Genomic DNA, 24,161 nt, shown 5'->3' on the forward strand with positions numbered 1-24,161 from the left:
GCGGCGAGGATGTTGTTTGCCGAGCGGATGGCCGCCGCGCCCGAACAGTTACACCGACTTAACCCAATTCCTGAACGTTGGCCGAATCGCGCCACAGATATTCAATGAAGGAAAAGACAAAGGCGACACGGATGTGAAGAAGAAGAAGGAGACAAAAACGTTTGAAATACGATTATTATTTATTACTATTTACAGGATTGAAAGAAACCAAGGAAAAGGAAGGATAATAAAATAAAGCAGAAAGAGGGACGGACCAGAAAGACACAGTGAAAATACTAGCTTATCTAAACAGGCTTAACTTAACCCAGGACAGAACAAACAAAGACGGACTCACACGGGGAATTGCAGAGTGGATTGGCTGGAAGGAGGTGGGTGGCTGGAGGGGGAGGAAGGCACGGAGCTGGCTGGAGCTTGATCCCGCACGGGACGTCGGGCTGGACCTCGACGGCCGCCGATGCCACCGATCCTGTCGTGTGCGCAGGGTAACGGGTCGGAGCTGCTTGGTGGAGCCAACGCTGCTGGTGGGGGGTCTGGCGTGACGGGTTCTCTCTCCCTCTCTCACAAACTCCAGGACTCTCTTCAGGCTTGTCTGTGTTCTGATCTCCTCCCTCCTCGACTCTTCTGGGGGCATCTCCCGCGGGTTATATAAGCCTCACCCTTGACCCTTTTGCGAACCTCCCCCAACCGTTCTCTCTCCGCCTTCTAAAGCCAACCCCTCGTTCTGGGTTGGTCGGCAAGGGCTGGTTCACTCCTCCCCTCTATGACGAGGTGGAGACACGCCCTTCTTCCCCGACCTTACCTCGTGGCCAATGGTGGTTTTGGGGCGATTCGAGCTAGCCCCAGCCAAAGGGCAGCAATGGCGAACGAAGAAAACCGCCCAAATGCAGTTGGCAATTGCAGCAAACCTGGCAAACCTGGCACTTTGAAGATGCCATGTCGGAGGGATCTACTTTATTTAATGCAGTGCAATGGAGTGTCAATTAATGGAAGACACAGCCTTACACTAATACACATAATAAGGATATAACTACTGAACAGGGATATATGGTGTCCTTCGTGTATGTTTTATGGAATTAACTACGGGAACGCCCTTTGACCTTTATACACAGACTGGAGGCAGGAGGGTCCAGAATAAAGCAATAATAAAAAAACCACAATAAAAAACACAATCCTCATATCCACAACAATATATATATATATATATATATATATATATATATATATATATATATATATATATATATATATATATATAAATATATATATATATATATATATATATATATCTGTCTATATATATATATATATAAAACACAGTTTGTGTGTGTGTGTGTGTAATGTTACCGATAGACTCCTAAACGGAGAGGCTCACGTGCTTGATATTTCGCATAGACATGGCCATTGAGCCTGGGAAGAACATGGCCGACCTAAAAAAAATTATTTCATAATATTTTTTTACCATATTTTTACCTCAGCGCATTTCAGGGAGGAATATTATGCACGGAATCTGAGGCGGTGGCAAAGCAGCGCGCTGATTCGCTCAGAGCGATCACGTGATGTTCCTTGCCGCCATAAACTCACAGTTACGCGTTCGCACGTAATTCAGAGTGAAAAGCGATTGTGTTTTTTTCACATTTCAGCGAGGAACATTGCCATTCACACCACATAGGTTTTTTTTCCTTTCATCTTTACGAGATCCATATTTTTTATTCATATTTTCCTCAGCGCATTTCAGTGAGGAATATTATACACGGAATCTGAGCAGGTGGCAGAGCAGCGCGCTGATTCGCTCAGAGCGATTACGTGATGTTCCTTGCCGCTATAAACTCACAGTTACGCGTTCGCACATAATTCACACGTTCAAAACAAACGAGATCCGCGAAGCGTGTTGGTCGAGTCGTGCTAACCAAGATGGCGACACGGCGGCTTCACTTTTCACGGAGTATGAGCATTCTATATATTTTCAATTCAGTGTGCCCGACTCGCTCACGTACTTGATTTGTGGCATAGACATGGCCATTGGGCCTTCACGGTGTAATTTGTGCGAGGCTTTTGTCCGAGTGAGCTTGAGTCGAGAGGGCGAATGTACGGGTTGGGAATGTATGGGTCTCCCTTCCCCGCCCGGCAACGCTGGTACTGGAGGGCGTCACAGGATCGGTGAGTCTCCAAAATCCGCTTTGTGCTGTGGCGAAGATGCAGGACGATGTCGCGATTGTTGTGCTGCTCTCCGACCATGAGAACTGCAACGTCATTGTTGACTGGCCCTCCCCTTCCCTCCCCCTCCCACCTCCGTCCTCCCCTCCCCCTCCCCCCTCCACCATACCCCCTCCCCTTCTCCCCTCCCCCTCCCTTTTCCCCCTCCCCCTCCCTTTCCCCCCTCCCCCTCCCTTTTCCCCCTTCCTCTCCACCCTACCCCTTCCCCTTCCCCCTCCCCCCTCACACCCTCCCCCTCCCCCTTACCCCTCCCCCTTCCCCCTCCGTCCTCCCCCCCCTCCACCATACCCCCTCCCTTTTCCCCCTCCCCCTCCCTTTTCCCCCTCCCCCTCCCTTTTCCCCCTCCTCCACCCCCTCCCCCTCCCTTTTCCCCCTTCCCCTTCCCCTTCACCCTACCCCTTACCCTCCACCCTACCCCTTCCCCCTCCCCTCCCCCGCCCGGCAATGCCGGGTACTTCTGCTAGTATATATATATTATACAAACATACATCTCACTATAATTCACCAAATGTCCGTCCATTTGAAGGTACCGCAAAAACGGCTGAACCGATCGCAACGATATTTTGGGTGTGTAATCCCGGGATCTCCTGGAGTCCATTTTCAGGTTTGGACTCCCGCATAACGTTATTTTCCCGGGTGCTGCACAGATCGCTGCACAGCTGCACCGATCGGACTCGGTGACCTCGGACAAAGACCTTTTATAAGGACATGGGTTGAATCCCTGCTTGAGAGAATGCCAACCCTCTCCCCGCTATCATGGCCTTCTCTCCAACTCACAATCCCACGAGATATGCGGAAAGGACGACCCAAAACCAATTATCTTCTTTTTGATTCGTATATAAACATCATTGAATGTAAATAATGACCTCGGCAAAAGTTCAAACGATGTGGGTTTAATCTCTACATGAGAGAATTCCACATAGCTATTTGGGCAGTGTATAAGCCAACAGATCGCTGTCTCCATCGATCTTGCCGAGGCCGTAACTCCTATGTGGGCTCAAAATCCTTTTAACTGTTGACTTGGTAGTTTTTACAATGAAGGAAACATTAACAATGTTGTTAAAAGTTTATTTTGTGATTAATTTGTGATTGGAGTTATGTTGTTTGGAATGAAAAAAGAGATATCGAGTTCAAGTGAATGACGACATGCCGTGATGGTTTCTACTTTCTGAACGTGAACTTCGCGGATTGCCATATGCAGATTCGCCATGGACCCACGATCGATGTTTCGATACGTGAACGTACCCTTTTGTTTGCGAACGGGTACGTTTGTCATGGAAGTCCTTCACGAACTTGCTGTCCATGTCTGATGTGCGACTGAAGGTGCTACAGGAATGTGGAATTTATTGGTTTCATGCTTTAGCATTCGCCGTATCTGCATTTCCTGTTTGCTTCTGGCCTCCCATCCGTGTGTAGCACGGATATCTCACTCGTATTAAAAACACATACATATTATATACACATATATATTATATACACATACATATTATATACACATATATATTACAGAGACATACATATTATATTGTCGTGTGACTACCCTTGGTGAACACCGTAGGGTAACATGGAGGACCAAACGAGCTTTAACACTCCGAGGCGTTCAGTCAAATGGCGGAGTTAATACGCGTGGGGAGCAAACGGGAGAGAAACTGGAGCTTTGCCTGAACGGCTACCACCCGACGTCTACACACCTGGATAAAGTAACTCAAACAAAGCAGGTTTAAAAATGTACAAAAATAAAAGGTTTAATGAAAGAAATGTCGGTACAAAGAAGACAAACAATAAAACTAAATTCCTAAATTGAGACGTCCTCACAAACAGACTCGAAAACAGACGATGGGATAAAATAACTAGAAAATAACGTGTGATTTATTGTGGCACTTTTGGCCGGGGTGTCTCATCGAGAAAATCAGGCCCCACGCGTGCAATCCGGACGCAGCTTCTGCCTTGGCAGAAAGCAGGCCTCAGTATGCCCTCGTTCACTAGGCCGTGCTCGTGGGCATGACGTGGGCCTCCCGCACGAGGCGAACGAGCAAGCATGCAGCCCGCTCTTCCATGCTGTGCTCGTCCACCCGTCCTCTGCATGGAGAACCACAGTTCCCGGGCCGCGGCTGTGCGTCTACACGACCACCAGCAAGATCTCGGAACACGGCCGGTCCGTGATGAGCTTCCTTGAGACAGAGAGCAAAGTGCCACCGTTTGTACGAGGTCCAGTATGAGAAAGCACAAGAAGGAATCACGACCGTTCGCTATGGTCTTCAGAACGACAAGGCACAAGAGAGAAAATGTCCGCTGGAGTGTTCTTTTATCACCCAGGCTCTGACGTCATCTGGGGTGCTTCACCAATCAGCGAGTCGCTTCTTACCAGTCCTTCCCATCAATCAAAACCCCGACCAATCACTGTTCCTCGGGGAGTGGCTCTCTGCCTGCCCGACCTGTGCGCTTACCAAGTCAATGTTATCAGCGGCAGCGCTCAATGTCCTGGCTTCCGGTTAGTTTTTAATTAGGGTGTTTAAATACACGATTTCTTACTAGGTGTGTGTGCAGTGTCAAAAGGAACAAAGGGAATAAAATACAGAGGCATAGACACAGGGGATAAATTTACCCATAATCCCTGAGCTAATTAACATAACCCACTCCACTGATGGGGACAAGATACACTCACATTACAGTCTGATCTAAAACAAAGTCCCTACTTATGGTACATCGACCTGGTTCTTCTTCTTCATCGCAACATACGGAGCATCCTAATTTATACATTCTACCTGGTTCTAAGGTAATCATTGTCAACCCCCTACAAACGTAACAATATCCTTCCTCCAAATCCTGGTGGCGTCTGGTCAAATCCGTTTCTGGTGTTTGTTCCCCCTCCATCCCCTCCCTTACCTCAAATGGCCACACAGTTGACATCGCACGTGACAAAGCCGAATGCCTCAACTCTGTGTTTGCCTCAAAATCCTTAGTCCCAAACCCATCTCTCTCTGTTCCCACCTTTCCCAGTCGAACCAAACTGCTCCTGGACTCTGTGACCTTCTCTCCTGACAAGGTGGAGGAGTTTTTATCAAACCTCGACTCTGATTCTGCAACTGGACCAGATGGCATCAGCCCACGGGTCCTAAAATCCTGCTCTGTCGCTCTATCTCACCCTCTCTCTGTTCTTTTCACCCTATCCTTTGCTCAAGGTCATCTGCCAGCATCCTGGAAATCAGCAAACATTACCGCTTTACACAAAAAAGGTGCAAAAGCAGATCCTTGCAACTACAGACCAATCAGCCTACTCCCAATTATCAGCAAAGTCATGGAATCCATCATTGCTTCAGATATGAAATCTTTCCTCTTCTCCAATGGCTTGATCTCTGATCATCAATTTGGTTTCAGACCAGGTCACTCTACTCTGGACATGCTGCTTCTGCTGTCTCAACAATGGATGGAGGTCCTCAATGCCAAACAGGAAATCAGAGCTGTCTCCCTTGACATATCACGTGCCTTCGATACGGTCTGGCACCCAGCTCTGCTCACCAAACTCTCCTCCTATGGTATCCATGGAAATCTCCATGCATGGCTTGCGGACTTCCTCTCTGGTCGTAGTCAACGTGTGGCCCTGAATGGATTTCTCTCATCTCCCCTTCCCGTTCAGGCTGGAGTTCCCCAAGGCAGTGTGCTGGGCCCTGTGCTTTTTCTGGTCTTTATCAATGATCTCTCCGACTCTCTGGAAAATCCTCTGTATCTCTTTGCTGATGACTCCACTCTCTGCCGCTCCATTCCTCTTCCCTCAAATCGGCAGTCTGCAGCCTCCTCACTCTCTGAACACCTGGACAAAATCACAGACTGGTCAAACATGTGGAACATGTCTTTCAATCCTGACAAATCTCACACTCTTACTATGTCTCTCCGAAAAGATTGACTGGACAACCCTCCCATCTACTTTCTCAACAATACTCTCCAAGAAGTTCTGTCGCTCAAGCTTTTGGGTCTCACCATCTGCCATGATCTTTCTTGGGAAAACCACATTTCCAAGCTGGCCTCCAAAGCCAGTCGCCGACTGGGCATCCTCCGTCGTGCGAAGTCCTTCCTCGGCACACCTGAGCTCCTCACCACATACAAGGCTTTCATCCGCAGCTCAATGGAATACTGTTCTCCCCTATGGGCTGGTGCTCCTGCCTCACACCTGGCTCGGCTTCACGCTGTTGAATCCAAAGCTTTCAGAATCATTGGAATCTCCCGCGATGAAGCTATCTCTGAGGGCCTTTCACTCACTCACCACAGGCAGGTAGGTGGTCTTTCTGTCTTCTACCGACTCCTCTCCGGCCTTGCTCCCCCAGCTCTCTCTGTGCTCTGTCCCCCAAATATTCCTACAGGTCGCACAAGATCTGCCAGCCACCCTCTGATGGTTAAACTGCCGAAATCTCGGCTCTCTGCTCACCTTCACTCTTTCATTCCTCTTTTCTCCCGCCTCTGGAACAAACTCCCACACTCACTTCAATCACACTCCTCCCTCCAGGTCTTCAAAACAGCTGTTCACCACCATCTCTTATCTTCCCCCATCCAAAACCTTGATCTTTTCTACCCCCACTAATTCACCCCAGATCCACCTTGTTTGAAATTCCAACTTCTTTCCTGGAAGTCTTGGCAGTGTCCATATGTTTTATACCTCTCCCACCCCCCCCCCCCCTTCCCATGCCTCCCCCCCAAAGCCCTCTCCCTCCCACAGTTCTCTCGATGTCTCCATGTCTCTCGGTCCCTGCTCTCAAATGTTGTGTTTGTGTCCTTCCCCCTCTCTCCCCATCTTGTATACCGCTCCCGATGTTATTTGTTTTGTGTGTCTGTTTGTCTTTCTGTGTGATTAATGTTCGCTCTTTCACGAGCCTCGATCTTGTATACAAAAACAACAAAAAAAAAAAAAAAAAAAAAAAATTCATATTATATGCACATACTACATATTATATACACATCCATATTATATTATATATACATGTATAATTATAGATACACATATAATAATTATATATATATACATATAACACATATATATATATATATACATAAACACATATATATATATATATACATGTACATATATATATACATGTACATATATATATACTGTATATACAGTCACGTGAAAAAGTTTGCAATATCTGATTGCTCTTTCCTGTTGATTACTGTCTGCTGTTGATTTTTAAAGATTGTGACAACGTCGATTGTATAAGGCAGAAGATGCTTTATTAGGATGATCTTTGCATGGGCAGGTTGGCGGCCAAAAGGACTTCTGGTGGCTCATCTGCATGAACACAGAGCTGCAGTTTGCAGGATCGGCGTCTCAGATGATCACAGCTGCTTTGCGACCTGTTCAAACGATGGCTCTGTCAAGGTTTGGGACAGTCAGAAGATGGAAGGAAAAAGCGCAACTACAAGGTTGGATTATAGCATTACGCAACTTTATTCACATACTTTTTTTTTCAACGCACTTTTCTAATTTGAAACCTTTTGGAAAAGGTAAGGAATAAAATATCATGTAGAAGTTGAATACTGACTGTTTGGGAGTGGCTGCAAAGTAAAATCAACGATATTGTTACGTGCTCCTCCCTGACCCCTGGTCACGGTGTACGTCCGAGCCCCGAGAGGAGCCACGGCAGAAAAATATGTTATTCTGTGTCAGGAATCAATAGGATAGAAATCAATATATATATATTTATTTTTTTTCCAAAACACACCTGGTCACAAGTGTGCCTCGCTGACCGGGTCCTCAGTATCATCCCGTTTCGGCCCTTCAACCTCGATATGGTCAGCTAAGGTGGGCCAGCAGGGGCACATATGCCTCCACATGCAGCAGCTACACCTGGATGCTTACATACCCCCACCCCCAGCCAGTAAGAACACAGACTAAAACAACAAAACTGCCTCCACTCCTAGAATCCACAGCCCTTCACCCACTCACACACACAAAAAAAAAACCCACACCTAACCAACCGACCACCTACCCTTGCAACATGCACCACTCAAACAAAAACACACACACACACACACACACACACACACACACACACACACACACACACACACACACACACACACACACACACACATCTCCATTTATCTTCCACGCTCAGTCACTACCCCTTTAGGCTGAAATGAACGACAACCAAATCCAAAGTGAGCCTTTCAAGGCAACCTGGGCCACTCTGTCACACATCCTCCTTCTTTCTGTCCCACACACTCCAAGCCGAGCAAGAAATGCAGGAAAGGAATTGCCAATATACCCTCTACTCCCCACCTCAATTGGCTGACAAGAAACTCACCAACCCCTCTCCCTACACTCTGCCTCCAGCTCACTGTACTTTCCTCTCCTCCTCTCGTGCACCTCCTCCATGTTATCTTCCCAAGGTACAGACAATTAACCTAAGATGACCTGTCTTGTTGCACCTGACCAGATGACAACGTCAGGCCGCAACCTTGTCACACAGATCTCCTCTGGGAATACCAACTGTGGCTTTAGGTCTGCCACCACCTGCCAATCACAAGCAGCTGACAGCTCTCTTGCTTTCCACCTCCTCCTCCTCCTCTTTTTCTTCTTTCCACCTCTTACCATTTGGCCATCTTTGACAAACCACACCTCTCCCCAATCGGTCTCCTTCTCCACTCTTCTCTCTCTCGATCTCAGCACCTCTTGTTGCACCATCTGCACTACAACCGCCAGCACCTGATCATGTCGCCACTTGTATTGTCCTGCTGCCAATGCTACTGAGCATGCACTCAGTGCATGCTGCACCATTACCAAACCTCCACACAAAGAACATCTCTCCTCCTGCAACAACCTTCACAATCTCAAGTTTACTGGTGATGGAAACACATCATACGTTGCCCGCAACAGGAAACTCAACAATATTGGCTCCATTCTCCAAATCTCTTCAAACATCTCAAAAGCTTGTTCCTAACTCCTCCTTCCCACACCATTAAACTCCACTGTATACCATCTTCACAAACTCATCACAGGGGCCCCTGTCAATGGTGGAGCCATCTCCCCTCCCAGCTCAAACCTGTGCATGTTATCCACCACTCCTGGTCTCACCACCACACTCCTCGACTTTCTTGCTTTAAATCCCATTCTTGCCCATCGCATCAACCTATCCAGTCGTTCCTGTACCTCTACTGCTGCATCAACGGACTGTTGGACAACTGTCAGGTCATCCATGAATGCAAACATCGCTGGCAAACTCTGACAAGGGGCTAGCTTCACTTCTTTCCCATGTCCTCTCACCACACGTATCAACAACTCCATCACCATCACACACAAAATAGGGGAGATTGTACATCCCATGAGGATCCCCACTTCCAAATTCTGCCACTCTGTTACATAGGATTGTGTCGCAAACCGCATCCAAAACTGATCATAATGTGCCATCAAAAAATCCCTAAATCTCCGTGGCACCCAAAAGAAATCCATGGCATACTTGATCAAGGCATGCGGCACTGACACATAGGCAAGCTGGAGGAGGCTTACCCTTGGTGATCGCAGATATCTAGTTGGTGTTAATATAACGTACTTGTGCGTCTCGTGTAGGTCTTGTGTCCAGGCGGCTTGTGCAATTTTCCAGGTGGCACATGTTCTTCTAAACTTTGTTTGGGTCTATTGTTGTGTTTCCTGCCCCCTTCATATTTTCCTTATCGTTCATTCCCTGTTTATTGCCCCACTGCCGCAGTGTCGACGCATTGCTATTTTTCCCTCTCGGTAAGCCTCAATTTCGTACAAAAGAAGAAATAAACAACAAAATAAAAATTTCACTAACGACTACCTTCCTTCATCCTTAATTTCAATGTTAATGTGGATTACAGGCTTTTACAATGAGATAAACAACATGCATCTTCTTTGAACATTTCCATGTTATAATATCAGCCTGTTTCATTTATATTGCAGGAGGAAGGCCTGCCTCATATTCAAAGATGTTTGACATACTCGTTATGCTTTACGAGACAGAGAGAGAGAGACAGAGACAGAGACAGAGACAGAGAGAGAGACAGAGAGAGAGAGAGAGAGAGAGAGAGAGAGAGAGAGAGAGAGAGAGAGAGAGAGAGAGAGAGAGAGAGAGAGATTGTGGTGAGTGAAGAGAGGATGAGGAAGAGAAGGGGGGAGTGAAGAGAGGATGAGGAAGAGAAGGGGGGAGGTAGATGGATTGCAAGGAGACAAGCACTTTACTCAAGGACAGGTGAAAATTCAATCAAGCACGAGTTCTCACAATTGTGCCAACACAGGTCCGAATAGTGAACGTCATAACGGAAGTGGAAAATGAAAACAGATTCATGAAACTAGATATTATGCCAATTTTGATGGAGATGATGAATCACCATCTTCTATGATGATGACTTATGGTGCTCATTGTAAAACGACGCCTTGCCGTATATTTTGAAGGCGTAGTAGGCTTTCAAATCTCGAGGCGCCATTTCACTGAAGACCGAAAACATGTCGACAAAATCGTTAAAGCTTAGATTCCCAGAGGCATCCTCGGAGAATACCTCTGCAATCCTCTGTTTAAATGGGTTTTCCTGAAAAAAAAAGAAAAAAGAGAACACAAATGCAAGTTGAAAAATGTTTTGCTTTGTTATATTTAATAAATTCAATTATGAGAAATGAAATTCTGAGTGTAAATATTCAAATGTTATGTCATGTGCACCTGCTCATTGCATTCGTCCTCCCGAGGGATTATGCGACCCTCAGGGAATGAAATGTATTATTGTGTTAGTAGTAGTGCAAGTGATTAATTTTGAGCATGCACGCTTCGTGGCATACCTCACATCCTGGTTGAAACAGATTTAGCCTCCTCCCATGCGCCTCCTCCCATACGTCACATCCGGCATGTTCGAAATGCTGCCGCCATTTCGTTGTTGGGCGCATGGATTGATCATCGTCAGGAAAACGGGAGATTTAATAATTGTTTGCTGACATGAGATTCTAACGGATCGACCAGCATTCTCATTTTGCTCTGTGCCCTGGTCACAGGGGGTTCTTTCATTACCTCATACCTGCATATTCGAATACAGCAAGTATCAACCACCAATCACCATCCTGTGTCTTGCTTAATTATTCCCACGTCACAGTAGCTTAACAGGGGCTGAGAGGATGTCATGGAGTTATGCACACTCGCCTGTAAACCCACTAGTCTGGGTTTGAATCCCGACCCAGCTATAAACTATCCTGGTGTTTCACAGTCACGGTGATTCACCAATACGTGTGCGCCGTGCCTTGGATTGATGTTGAACAGGTGTCCCATCTGCCAGCATTCGTTGGTGGACGATAAAGATGCAACGATGTCCTTCGTTAAGAGCACGTGAGCTGTCGTGAGCACGAGGAACGAATTATTCCAAATTCATGGCCTAACTACTGCTGGGAGACGGATGGCATACCGCCCAGCATGACGTAGGTCAAGAAACTACTCTGGCAGCACCAATGCTCTGTAGCACAGAGTATGGTACAACAGATCAGAGTAGTGAAACACCGGGATGAAATTTATAGCTGGGTCAAGATCCAAACCCAGGATAGACAGCTTAAAGGTGAGTGTGCATACTTCTCGGCTATCCCGCCAGCCCCCAGATGGTCGTTAATAAGCCGGATGGGTTTTACCGACAATCTTGACGTGGAACTTCTGAAACCAACTCGACTTCCTGAAGCTTAGAATGCAAATCCCTACTACTGATGCCTTAAGTTGGATTTAAACACCCAACCTCTGGGACTCTCGTCCATTGTCCTCACCAATTAGCCAGCACTGTAACAAAGGTTTTCCATTATTCATGACATGGTAGTCAATCGAACACCTGTCAAGGCCGATTGCAGCCTCCACATGAAGTTGCCCAATGATAGTCCATTATAAGTGGTTGTTTTGACTATGCAGTACTTTGTGACAATGTGAACGTACGAAGAAAGAACATTCCCTTTAATTTTGTATTGTTTATACTCAAACAGTGCACTGTCCATCGGATGACATGTTAGGTAGGGCTTGCTGTTAGGCAGCATTACTTGCTGACTTGCTGGGGATGTGAAAGATCGCACCGTGTCTTTGGCAAAAGGCAGGCAAGGTATCGCTGGCATCCTGAACAAATGACTAATTCCTGTTCTAACATACAGGCCACAAGTGGGCACAGCATCAGCAGCACAGCTGTTACTTCCCAAAATAATGCAGCGTGTCGTCAATGTGCTACACACGAATAAATATACTCCTTTGTACCCCCAAAAGAAGGCACATTATCAACAGTTTAACTTAATGTAAGGATTCATTCGTTGAGTGCAAAAAAAAAAGTGGTTTTTTTCTTGTCCTATGGACACTAAATTACTTGTATTATAGTCTCTTGTCCTTCTGTGTACACTAAATTACTTACCATTTGTGTGTTACCCACAGCCCTTCTCCAGTATGAACATTTTAATTGCAATGCAATTCAGTTTCCCCCTACAGAATGAAATCAAAATAGCCGTTACGGTAAACCTGGCAGGTGATCACATTGCCAATAGGCAGGAAAAAGAATGTGACTTCTTTCATTTGGAAATGTTGATGGGTTTTCAGAAGATCATGTTGGCAAAAAAATGAAAAACACCATAAAACAGCTCATTGTAAGAACAATTCCCTGTGCATTACATACTATTACATCATCGCCCACTGATTACATCATCACCCACCAATTACATCATGACCCATCTATTATATCATTACCCACCGATTACATCATCACCCACCGATTACATCATCAATCACCGATTACATCATGACCCATATATTATATCATTACCCACCGATTACATCATCACCCACCGATTACATCATCACCCACCGATTACATCATCACCCACCGATTACATCATCACCCACCGATTACATCATGACCCATCTATTATATCATTATCCACCGATGACATCATCACCCACCTATTACATCATCACCTACCTATTACATCAGCACCCACTGATTACATCATGACCCATCTATTATATCATTACCCACCGATTACATCACCCACCGATTACATCATCACCCACCTATTACATCATGACCCATCTATTATATCATTACCCACCGATTACATCATCACCCACCGATTACATCATGACCCACCGATTACATCATCACCCACCTATTACATCATCATTCATCACCTACCTATTACATCATTACCTACCTATTACATCATCACCCACCTATTACATCATGACCCATCTATTATATCATTACCCACCGATTACATCATCACCCACCGATTACATCATCACCCACCGATTACATCATCACCCACCGATTACATCATCACCCACCGATTACATCATCGCCCACCGATTACATCATCACCCACCGATTACATCATGACCCATCTATTATATCATTATCCACCGATTACATCATCACCCACCTATTACATCATCACCTACCTATTACATCAGCACCCACCGATTACATCATGACCCATCTATTATATCATTACCCACCGATTACATCATCACCCACCGATTACATCATCACCCACCGATTACATCATGACCCATCTATTATATCATTACCCACCGATTACATCATCACCTACCGATTACATCATCACCCACCGATTACATCATCACCCACCGATTACATCATCACCCACCGATTACATCATCACCCACCGATTACATAATCACCCACCTATTACATCATCACCTACCTATTACATCAGCACCCACCGATTACATCATCACCCACCTATTACATCATCACCTACCTATTACATCATCACCCACCGATTACATAATGACCCATCTATTATATCATTACCCACCGATTACATCATCACCCACCGATTACATCATCACCCACCGATTACATCATCACCCACAAACAACCATCTTAGAGGCGATTCTTTTTAACTAGGGGACAGATTTATCTCAAATATGATATTTTAAATTATTTATTCTATGCAAGTAGAAGGAGATAAGCTGAGAAAAAGACATCCCTTTAATCTTCAATGATATTCAGCCCCTGTACATAAAAATCAATACACTGAACCAAAACGTGCTCAATAGTACAGAATTATATAGATACTCTGTATACAATACACACCTTGAGCTCTGGCATGTTACAAATGAGCTGTGGGGGAAGTTTCACATCGTTTTCTTTGGTGTAATCCATTGGTACGATCTGTGGTGCCAGCTCATGATATCTGCTATGCAGCCTAGGTGAAAATTCATGTTGGAAAGAGTACGTCATTTTGTCATTATAAATTGATTGCACAATCTCGAAACTAAGCTTAGGTGAAAATACAACAAAAATCATAAAAGCCAAGGAAGCCGAGGAAAAGGGTGGAGGAGTGGAAAAAAGAAAGAAACTGGAGCTTTTGTGAATTGGGGAGAAAAAAAAGGGGCTAATGGTTGGCAGTAGGTATTAGGGGGGAAGGGAAGCAGAAGGAAAGGGGACGTATGGGAGCATATGGAGTGATGGGGTGGGGGGTCATGAGGAGGAGGTTTTCCTGCAACAAAATCCCTCTATTTCTGTTAATCTAATATGAAGATGGCCGATATTATAATGACCTACATCTTGTTTAATTGACCTACAATTCATCAGCGTCCATTCCAAATTTTAAAACAATCATATTCCATTGTGGATATAACGTTGTCCCTTCAGGACCCTTCCTGGAATATAACAATCATGGAAGTCCATAAGGTTCCACAACTTATTCTAGCTGCTTTTCACAGCACCTATCTCTTGATCAGGTGTATGCTTTGATCGAATGGTGGTAACTAGTCAAGATTAAAATGAAACAAAATAATAATTGTAATCTAGTCATGAATATGAGTCTATGACTCCAGCAAAGTTATCAGTGACAACAAATGTTTTTAAAAGGTTGCATTATTTTAAACTCCTATACCCTATATTGTACAAGACTCGGTGGTGTGAGGTCAGAGCGTCTGCTCCGAGTCTGGGGGGTCGGTGGTTCAAACTCAACCCCGGCTAAGTCATACAAACACTTCAAAAATGGTACGTGCTGCTTCCTTGATGGAAGTACAGCATTAAAGAAGTACTTCCTTGATGGAACACCGACGCTCTGTAAAGAGTATGGTTCATCAAAATCAAAGAATCCCCGACATACGACAGCTTTGGTTTTGGGTTGGCCTCATTAGCATTCCCACCTGAGGAGGAGAAATGATGCTGAGATCCCAAGTTCAAATCACATAAACATTATATTTATTTGTCCATTGTTTATTAATACTCTTGTATTTCACTTAAAAATACACTGATGTCGATGAATTTCTTTGTCCTGCATACAACTGATGTCCAAGCCCCACTTTGAGCTTTCGCTCAATGCAAGAATAAAGGTGAAAATAATGAACACCACACTTCTGGCCAGTTTGAGGGTATTGCCTTGTAGTCTTTCACAAATTGTGGAACACAAACTGATCAGATCGAGCCACCGGTTTAAAAAAAAAAAATCCTCGTTACTTGGCAGTTATTATTGTTCTCTCAATCACAAGGGACCAGGTAAGGCTGCAAGTGCCATAAATATGTCTTCAAGCTTTACCTTTCTACATCTATGACTTGAAATCATGGAGGAATGCAAACTGATTTCAGCTCAATAGTGGAAAGCTGTGATGTTGACTGTTGGATCAAAGAACAGGTGTTTGTGTCTACCATTGGTAAGGGTGAGCATTAGGGCAGCATGAGGGAGGGCCGCGGAACGGCGTATGTCACCGTTTTGGGGCAGCTGTCTCCGCTTTCATTAAGCCAGCAATGTGGTGCGTGAAATGTAGTTCAGGCCTGCTGGGTGATCGGGTGACTTTGAGCAGCTTGAAACCAGTGGGTCACTGTATGTGATTCCTCGAGTGGATCCCACGCCAGGTTTCATTTTAGGTCCATGTACTGTACATACTGTATTTGATGTGTGGTGGAGATTCGTTTTAAACACCTCTTTCCTTTGTATGACCCGTACACGTACATGTTCGCTCCCTATCATATCACCATTTGTTCCTCTTCGACCCCAACCCACCTACACTCTATATTATCTTTGGTTGTAATTGTTTTCCCTTCCTTGTTACCTTCGTCACCGAATGTGGATGGAGGTTGTGTTTTCACCCATTTGTCTGTCTGTGGGCAGGGTATTTCAAAAGATTATGGACAGATTTGGATGATGCTTGGTGGAGAGGTTGGGTGGGTGATGGGGACAAATTGAATAGATTTTGTTGATGATCCAGACCCGGATCCAGAATTTTATACGGGATTTTTCACCATTGAGAGATAGGGCCAAAAACGATATATAGCGCAAAGTCTCAAAAAGTTGTGGACACGTTATGGCAAAACGAGGTGGACGAGTTGTTTAGGTGACGATAAGCCAATTCGATTTTGGTTCAGATCCAAAATCAGCTTGGCGGAGGTATATTGGTAATATCATATGTATTTTTTTTTAGTACGTATTCCCAAAAAAAAATTCCACTTTGACATTATGGGGTATTATTTATTATGTGTAGATCAGTGACAAAAAAAAAATTCTCAATTTAATCCATTATAAATTCAGGCTGTAACATCAAAATGTGAAAAAAGTCAAGGGGTGTGAATACTTTCTGAAGGCACTGTAGATGCAGGCCACCTATCTAGATTCTGTGCTTCTCAACCTGGGTGATTGATTCACCTAAGGGTGAATGAGATCAGGATTGGGGTGAATGGGAGGGTGAACGACTCTGCTGCAGTGAATGACTAGTGAGTGAATGTTTTTACTACCGGTACTCATAGTTGAATATACTACTAGATGATATGAAAAAAGTAAGGTGTATGATGGGGGAAAACGTAAGTAGATGATAGGGGGAAAAGTCCCCAAAAACACTCGAGGCTGCAGTAACCTTGCTGTGTGAACTGCGCCGTTCCGAAACAATCACGTCTGCCCCCTGGTCCTGCCGAGGCCCAGTCAGGCAAGGTTATTTCTTGTTCATGGCAATGTTAGAGTTACAGAAAGTTTCCTCTAACTTACCCATGCACCTCTCAACTGTCCAAGTGAACTATTTTGGTCTTAGAGACTTCTCTTAGTCTCCTCCTGAATTACCTGATTGACCACATGGTGGGCTCCTTGACGAGATTTTCTGCATGGTGCAAAATGAATGCGTCAATATCATTACATTAAAAACCAGTACATTTCCCTTACATCAGAATTAATTACTCTTGATAATAATAAGTTTGTTTCTGTGTCTGTCCATCTGCCTGAAGCATTCCCTTTCACCCATTGGTTGGACAATTCACCTGACTCGCCCACAATATATAATTAGGGGGGAGGGAGGAACTCATATGGTCACCTACCATCTTCATAACGTGTTTACAAGTAGGTGTGAAAATCTGTCCTTGTGAGAATCAGCCTCAGCAATCATGGCAGCGGTCTGTTAACTTATACACTGCCCAAATAACTACATGTGGCATATTCTATCCACGGACGTATATAATAAACCTGGACCCGCAATGCTTCTATCGCTCCCACGCGAGCTAATGAAGTCACCGGAAGCAGTCTGGCGGCCATGTTGGTGTGACACTCCCGCCGCCCCGCGAAACTTTAAACGAGTCAGTTTGTTCATCAGGTGTTCAACGTACTTTGACATATTTTGTGTGTATGTAGTATGAAGGTAGCATGTAGTATGAAGGTAGTAAGTATGTAGATAGTAAGTATTAAAGTAGTAAGTATTAAGGTACTGTAGTATGTAGTATGAAGGTAGTAAGCATGTAGATAGTAAGTATTAAAGTAGTAAGTATTAAGGTAGTATGTAGTATGAAGGAAGTAAGTATGTAGATAGTAAGTATGTAGATAGTAAGTATGTAGTGGTATGTATGTAGTATGTAAGTATGTAAGTAAGTAAGTATGTAGTAAGTATGTAGTAAGAATGTAAGGAGTATGTATGTCGGTAGTATTTATGTAGGTAGTATGTATGTACGTATTATGTATGTAGGTATTATGTATGTAGGTGGTATGTGTGTAGGTAGTATGTTTGTAGGTAGTAGTAGTATGTTGTGGTAGTATGAAGAGGTAGTAGTAGTATGTAGTGGTAGTAGTAGTAGTTGTAGTGCCAAGTTGTCATAGTAGTAGTAGTAGTAGTAGTAGTAGTAGTAGTAGTAGTTGTATTAATAGTAGTATGTTGTAGTAGTAGTAGTAGTATGTTGTAGTAGTAGTAGTATGTTGTAGTAGTAGTAGTATGTTGTACTAGTAGTATGTTGTAGTAGTAGTAGTATGTAGTATGTTGTAGTAGTATGTAGTATGTTGTAGTAGTCATAGTATGAGGTAGTAGTAGTAGTATGTTATAGTAGTCGTAGTATGTTGTAGTAGTAGTAGTATGTAGTATGTTGTAGTAGTATGTAGTATGTTGTAGTAGTCATAGTATGAGGTAGTAGTCATAGTATGAGGTAGTAGTAGTAGTATGTTATAGTAGTAGTAGTAGTATGTTGTAGTAGTCGTAGTATGTTGTAGTTGTAGTAGTATGTTGTAGTTGTAGTAGTATGTTGTAGTAGAAGTAGTATGTAGTATGTTGTAGTAGTAGTCGTATGTTGTAGTAGTAGTAGTATGTTGTAGTGGTAGTATGTTGTAGGAGTAGTATGTAGTATGTTGCAGTAGTAGTACAGTCATGTGAAAAAGTAAGTACACCCCATGTAAAGTTTTGACTTTTTTAAACATATTTCAACATACAGCTATTTGATCTTCATTTCAACAATATTGATAGATAAAGGTGATATTGTAGCGGCTACCGCTGGGTATACACAATCGCCTTGCACCGACCGAGGACGCGGAGCGATCACCATGCCGGGCTCGCCCAGGACTCCCGGGCATGCCCGCTCTCGACTTGCCAGGCCTCGTCCGGGACGCCGGGCGCGCCCGGGCATGCCCGCTCTCGACTTGCCAGGCCTCGTCTGGGACACACGGGCATGCCCGCTCTCGACTTGCCAGGCCTCGTCCAGGACGCCCGGGCACGCCCCCTCTCGCCTTTCCCGGGCAAACACTCCGGGATAATGTGTATATATATTGCTGCCCGATAAACGGGCTTTTCAGAGTACCCGAGTTGATTTGACACAATAAAGAAACTCGGCCGAATTCCAGCTTTTTGTCGCGTCCATTCTTTCGATTTACGTTGGAGCATAGCTCCTACATGGACACGGCAGTTGCCCTCAAACTGCCTACCTTCTGGGAGGCTCACACGGTGGTTTGGTTCGCCCAGGTGGACTCCCTGTTCGCCCTGCGAGGCATCACGGCCGACGACACCCACTTCCACTAGCAGCACTCGGCTCAGCCACCGTGGCCCGCGCCCTGAGCCTCCTCGAGCGCCCGCCAGCCGCTGACAAATACGACACGATTAAAAAGCTCCTCCTCGACGTTTTCGCCCTCTCATTAGCGGAACGCGCACGGCACCTGCTCGACCTGCCCGAGCTCGGCGACACGCGCCCGTCCGAGCGAATGGACGACATGCTTTCGCTGCTCGGCGAGCACTCTCCGGCATTCCTGTTCCGGGAGCTGTTCCTCCGTCAGCTGCCTAGCCCGGTACGCCTCGCCCTGGCAAGCACGACGATCACGGATCCCCGCGCCCTCACCAGGGAAGCTGACAAGATCTCCGCGGCAGGCCAACGCATTGGAGCAGCGACCTGGAGCCCACCGCCGTCCAAAGCAACGCCCAAAGCGCCCGAGCACCCGGCACGGTCGACGACCGAACTGCCGACGCAATTGGCGGCCGCTTCGCCGCGCCGACCACCTCCAGCACGACGACCAGAGCCTCCACTTGACCAGGCATGGTGTTATTATCATGCCAGGTTCGGACAGAAGGCCCGGACATGCCGACCCCCGTGCACCTTCGGCAAGCCGGGAACCGCCCGGGCCGGCGTTCATTACCAGCCATGAGCGCCGGCCACACGGGCAACTTACTTTTCATCACGGACAAAGCGTCCGGACGGCGCTTCCTGTGTGACACCGGTGCCCAACTGAGCGTCATACCCGCCTCCGATCAGGACAGGCAGTCCGCGGTTTGCGGCCCCTCCTTGGTTGCGGCCAACGGATCGGCCATCCGCACCTTCGGCCCGCGCAACGTCACCCTCTGCTTCGGCGGCCAACGCTTTAATTGGACTTTTGTAACCGCAAGCGTGCCCATGGCTCTGCTAGGCGCCGACTTCCTCTGCGCACACGGACTGCTGGTGGACATCCAACGGCGTCGCCTCATCAACGCCGAGACCTTCAGCTCCCTGGCATGCACATTGAGCAGCTCCGCTCCGACCGAGCTGGCATGCGCCCTCCCGGCGGCGAACGAGTTTGCTCGCCTGCTCACGGAGTTCCCGGCCCTCACGCGGCCGACGTTTTCGGCCGTCGCAGTACGACATGAGATCAAGCACCACATACCAACCACGGGCCCACCGGTCTACGCCAGAGCCCGCCGCCTCGACCCAGCCAGGCTCACCGTGGCCAAAGCTGAGTTCGACGCTTTGAAACACCTCGGCATTGTGCGGCGCTCCGATAGCACGTGGGCTTCGCCACTACACATCGTCCCAAAACCAGGGGGCGGCTGGCGCCCATGTGGCGACTACCGCCGCCTTAACGACGCTACCACCCCCGACAGGTATCCGATCCCGCACATCCAAGACTTCTCCGCCCATTTGGCAGGACGGGTCATTTTTTCAAAGATCGATTTAATACGGGGATATCACCAGGTACCTGTCAGGGTGGCCGACGTCCCAAAAACGGCCGTCATCACGCCGTTCGGCTTATTGGAAATCCTGCGAACGCCGTTTGGCCTCAAGAACGCGGCTCAGGCGTTCCAGCGCTTGATGGACGGCGTGCTGCGCGACCTGCCGTTCCTCTTCGTTTACCTGGACGACATCCTCGTCGCCAGCACGTGCCCATGGCTCTGCTAGGCGCCGACTTCCTCTGCTCGACCCAGCAAGCCGGGAACCAAGCCGGGAAGAATCAACGGCCGAGCACCTCCTCCACCTCCGAACACTGTTCGGGCGCCTCAGCGAGCACGGCCTCATCGTCAACCCAGCCAAATGCCACTTCGGCACGACGGCCGTTGATTTTTTGGGCCACCACATCACCAAGAACGGGGCCGTGCCGCTGCCAACCAAGGTCGAGGCCATCACCACGTTTCCGCGTCCCCGCTCCATAAAGGCCCTGCAGGAATTCCTGGGAATGGTGAATTTCTATCACCGCTTCGTGCCCCGCGCTGCTCAACTCATGCGGCCCCTCTACGAAGCCCTCCGGGGCAAGCCGGCCAAGCACGACGTCGTCTGGTCCGCAGCAATGGACGCGGCCTTTAAAAGCTCAAAGCGGGCCCTCGCCGATGCAACACTGCTCGCTCACCCGGTGCTCAACGCTCCCATCGCCCTCACCACGGATGCCTCCGACTACGCGGTGGGCGCCGTACATGAGCAATGGGTGAACGGGGTTTGGCAGCCACTCGCTTTTTTCAGCCGGAAACTCCGGCCGAACGAGCTCAAATATAGCACGTTTGACCGTGAGCTCCTCGGTCTACACCTGGCCGTTCGCCATTTCCGCCACCTCCTGGAGGGCCGACCCCTCACGGCGTTCGTCGACCACAAGCCGTTGGTTTACGCAATGGCCAAGGTCACGGAGCCGTGGTCGGCCCGCCAACAGCGCCACCTCTCCGCCGTGTCGGAGTTTACCACGGACATCCGGCACGTCGCCGGCAAAGACAACGCCGTGGCCGACTGTCTTTCTCGGGCCAGCGCGAACGCGGTCCACCACGGCGTGGACTTCGTGCTTATGGCAGCGGACCAAACCACTGACACCACGGTGCAAGCCCTCCGGGCGGCGGACACGGGCCTCCGCCTGGCCGACATCCCCTTCGCGGACACTGTCCTGCTCTGCGACGTCTCCCAAGGCCAGCCTCGCCCCATCGTGCCCGTTACCTGGCAACGCCGCATCTTCGCCTCCCTCCACAGCCTTTCCCACCCGGGCCGGAAAGCTTCCCAGAAGCTGGTGTCGGCGCGATTCGTCTGGCACGGCCTTCGACGGGACGTCCGCGATTGGACCAGCACCTGCCTAGCCTGCCAACAGGCCAAGGTCCACCGACACACCCAGGCCCCGCTGGCACCTTTCACCGTGCCCGAACGACGTTTCGACCACGTCAACGTGGACCTGGTGGGCCCCCTCCTCCCATCACGGGGTTTCACACACCTGCTCACCATGGTGGACAGGACCACCAGGTGGCCGGAGGCCGTTCCCCTCGTCTCCACCACCATCGCCGACGTGGCGCAGGCTTTCATCGCCACCTGGGTCGCCCGCTTCGGCGCACCGGCGGACATCTCGTCGGACCGCGGACCGCAGTTCACCTCCGAGCTGTGGGGCGCGGTCGCCCGCAACCTGGGGGTCAAGCTCCACCGTACTACGGCCTACCACCCCCAAGCCAACGGGTTGTGCGAGTGATTCCACCGCTCCATGAAGGCCGCGCTCATGGCCGGCCTTCAGGACGGCGGTTGGGCCGACCGGCTGCCGTGGCACGGCCCCCAAGGAGGACCTCCGGGCATCCAACGCCGAGCTTGTCTACGGCCAGGCGCTACGCGTCCCGGGCGAATTCGTGCCCGACGCTACCAGTCCCTGGTCCGCAGCTCACCAGCGCTCGGACCTCCAGGAGACCGCCCGACGGTTTGCCCCCGTGCCAACATCCCACCACGGTGACCCCCAGTCCTACATCCCCCCAGCGCTTCGCACAGCGGAGTAGGTTTTTGTGCGTCATGACACACATTGGGGGCCACTCCGGTCGCCGTACGACGGGCCCTTCCGGGTCCTGCGACGGGATGACAAGTCGTTCGTCATCGACATCGGCGGCAGGTCGGACCGGATTGCGGTGGACCGCCTCAAGCCGGCGCACGTGGACATCGACCAACTGCCACGGTTGGCCCTTCTGCCGCGGCGAGGCCGGCCCCCATCCACGGTGCCCCCCACTCGACCGCCCACCACCACACCGGACCCCCCCCCCCCCACGACCCGCCAGGGGTCGCTTCAGCCGGGTCATCAGGACCCCCCCTTAAATTGACCCTGCCGGTGCAAGTCGATTCTGGGGGGACGTGTGTAGCGGCTACCGCTGGGTATACACAATCGCCTTGCACCTACCGAGGACGTGGAGCGATCACCATGCCGGGCTCGCCCAGGACGCCCGGGCATGCCCCCTCTCGACTTGCCAGGCCTCGTCCGGGACGCCCGGGCATGCCCGCTCTCGACTTGCCAGGCCTCGTCCAGGACGCCCGGGCACGCCCCCTCTCGCCTTTCCCGGGCAAACGCTCCGGGATAATGTGTATATATATTGCTGCCCGATAAACGGGCTTTTCAGAGTACCCGAGTTGATTTGACACAATAAAGAAACTCGGACGAATTCCAGCTTTTTGTCGCGTCCATTCTTTCGATTTACGTTGGAGCATAGCTCCTACAATATAATATAACAAATATCATGAAACATTTACATTTTGTAGTCCATTGTATAATTTAAATAAACATAAATGCAAATTTCGCATGTGGAAAAAGTAAGTACACCCTTGGCTCTAATAGGTGGTATTGCCCCCTGTGGCAGAAACAACCTCAAGTCGGCGTTTCTTATAACTGTCTACCAGTCTCTGACATGTCTCTGACATGTCTATCAGTCTTCTACCAATGGATAGAAGTTGGTCCATGTTGTCAGAGAGTGAAATGTAAATTGAGTCATCACTGTTTGGGGGACGGTACAGAACACATATGAACAAAAGGTGGGAGCGGAGAGGAAGCCGTAGCCAGAGGTACTCCTGGGGGTGAGGAGGAGAGAGGGCAGTGCAAGGAGAATGAGGAAGAGAGTTTTTGATAAAGATAGCCACCCCACCACCAGGACGAGGCTCAGGTCTATCATACCGGAAGAGGGAGTAACCAGGAAGAGATATTGAGGAATCAGAGACATCTTGAAGGAGGAAAGTCTCTGTTAAGCAGATCAAGTCTGGATTGTCAGAAGCAACCT

The 24,161-nt window shown here is 48.1% G+C and overlaps 1 protein-coding gene across 1 annotated transcript in view; it reads right to left on the reverse strand.

Annotated features, from left to right (window-relative positions):
- Positions 1-24,161, reverse strand: part of LOC137421626 (calcium and integrin-binding family member 2) — a 65,806-nt gene that overhangs the window by 13,538 nt on the left and 28,107 nt on the right. Inside the window, exons 3-4 of the mRNA XM_068107868.2 lie at positions 14,284-14,395; positions 10,608-10,755 (exon numbers count right to left, since the gene is read on the reverse strand). Of these exons, the coding sequence (XP_067963969.2) occupies positions 10,608-10,755; positions 14,284-14,395 (260 nt within the window). The remainder of the gene's footprint in view (positions 1-10,607; positions 10,756-14,283; positions 14,396-24,161) is intronic.

Source organism: Myxine glutinosa, chromosome 2 (assembly GCF_964187855.1).
Source record: "Myxine glutinosa chromosome 2, kmMyxGlut1.1, whole genome shotgun sequence".
Lineage (NCBI taxonomy): Eukaryota > Metazoa > Chordata > Myxini > Myxiniformes > Myxinidae > Myxine > Myxine glutinosa.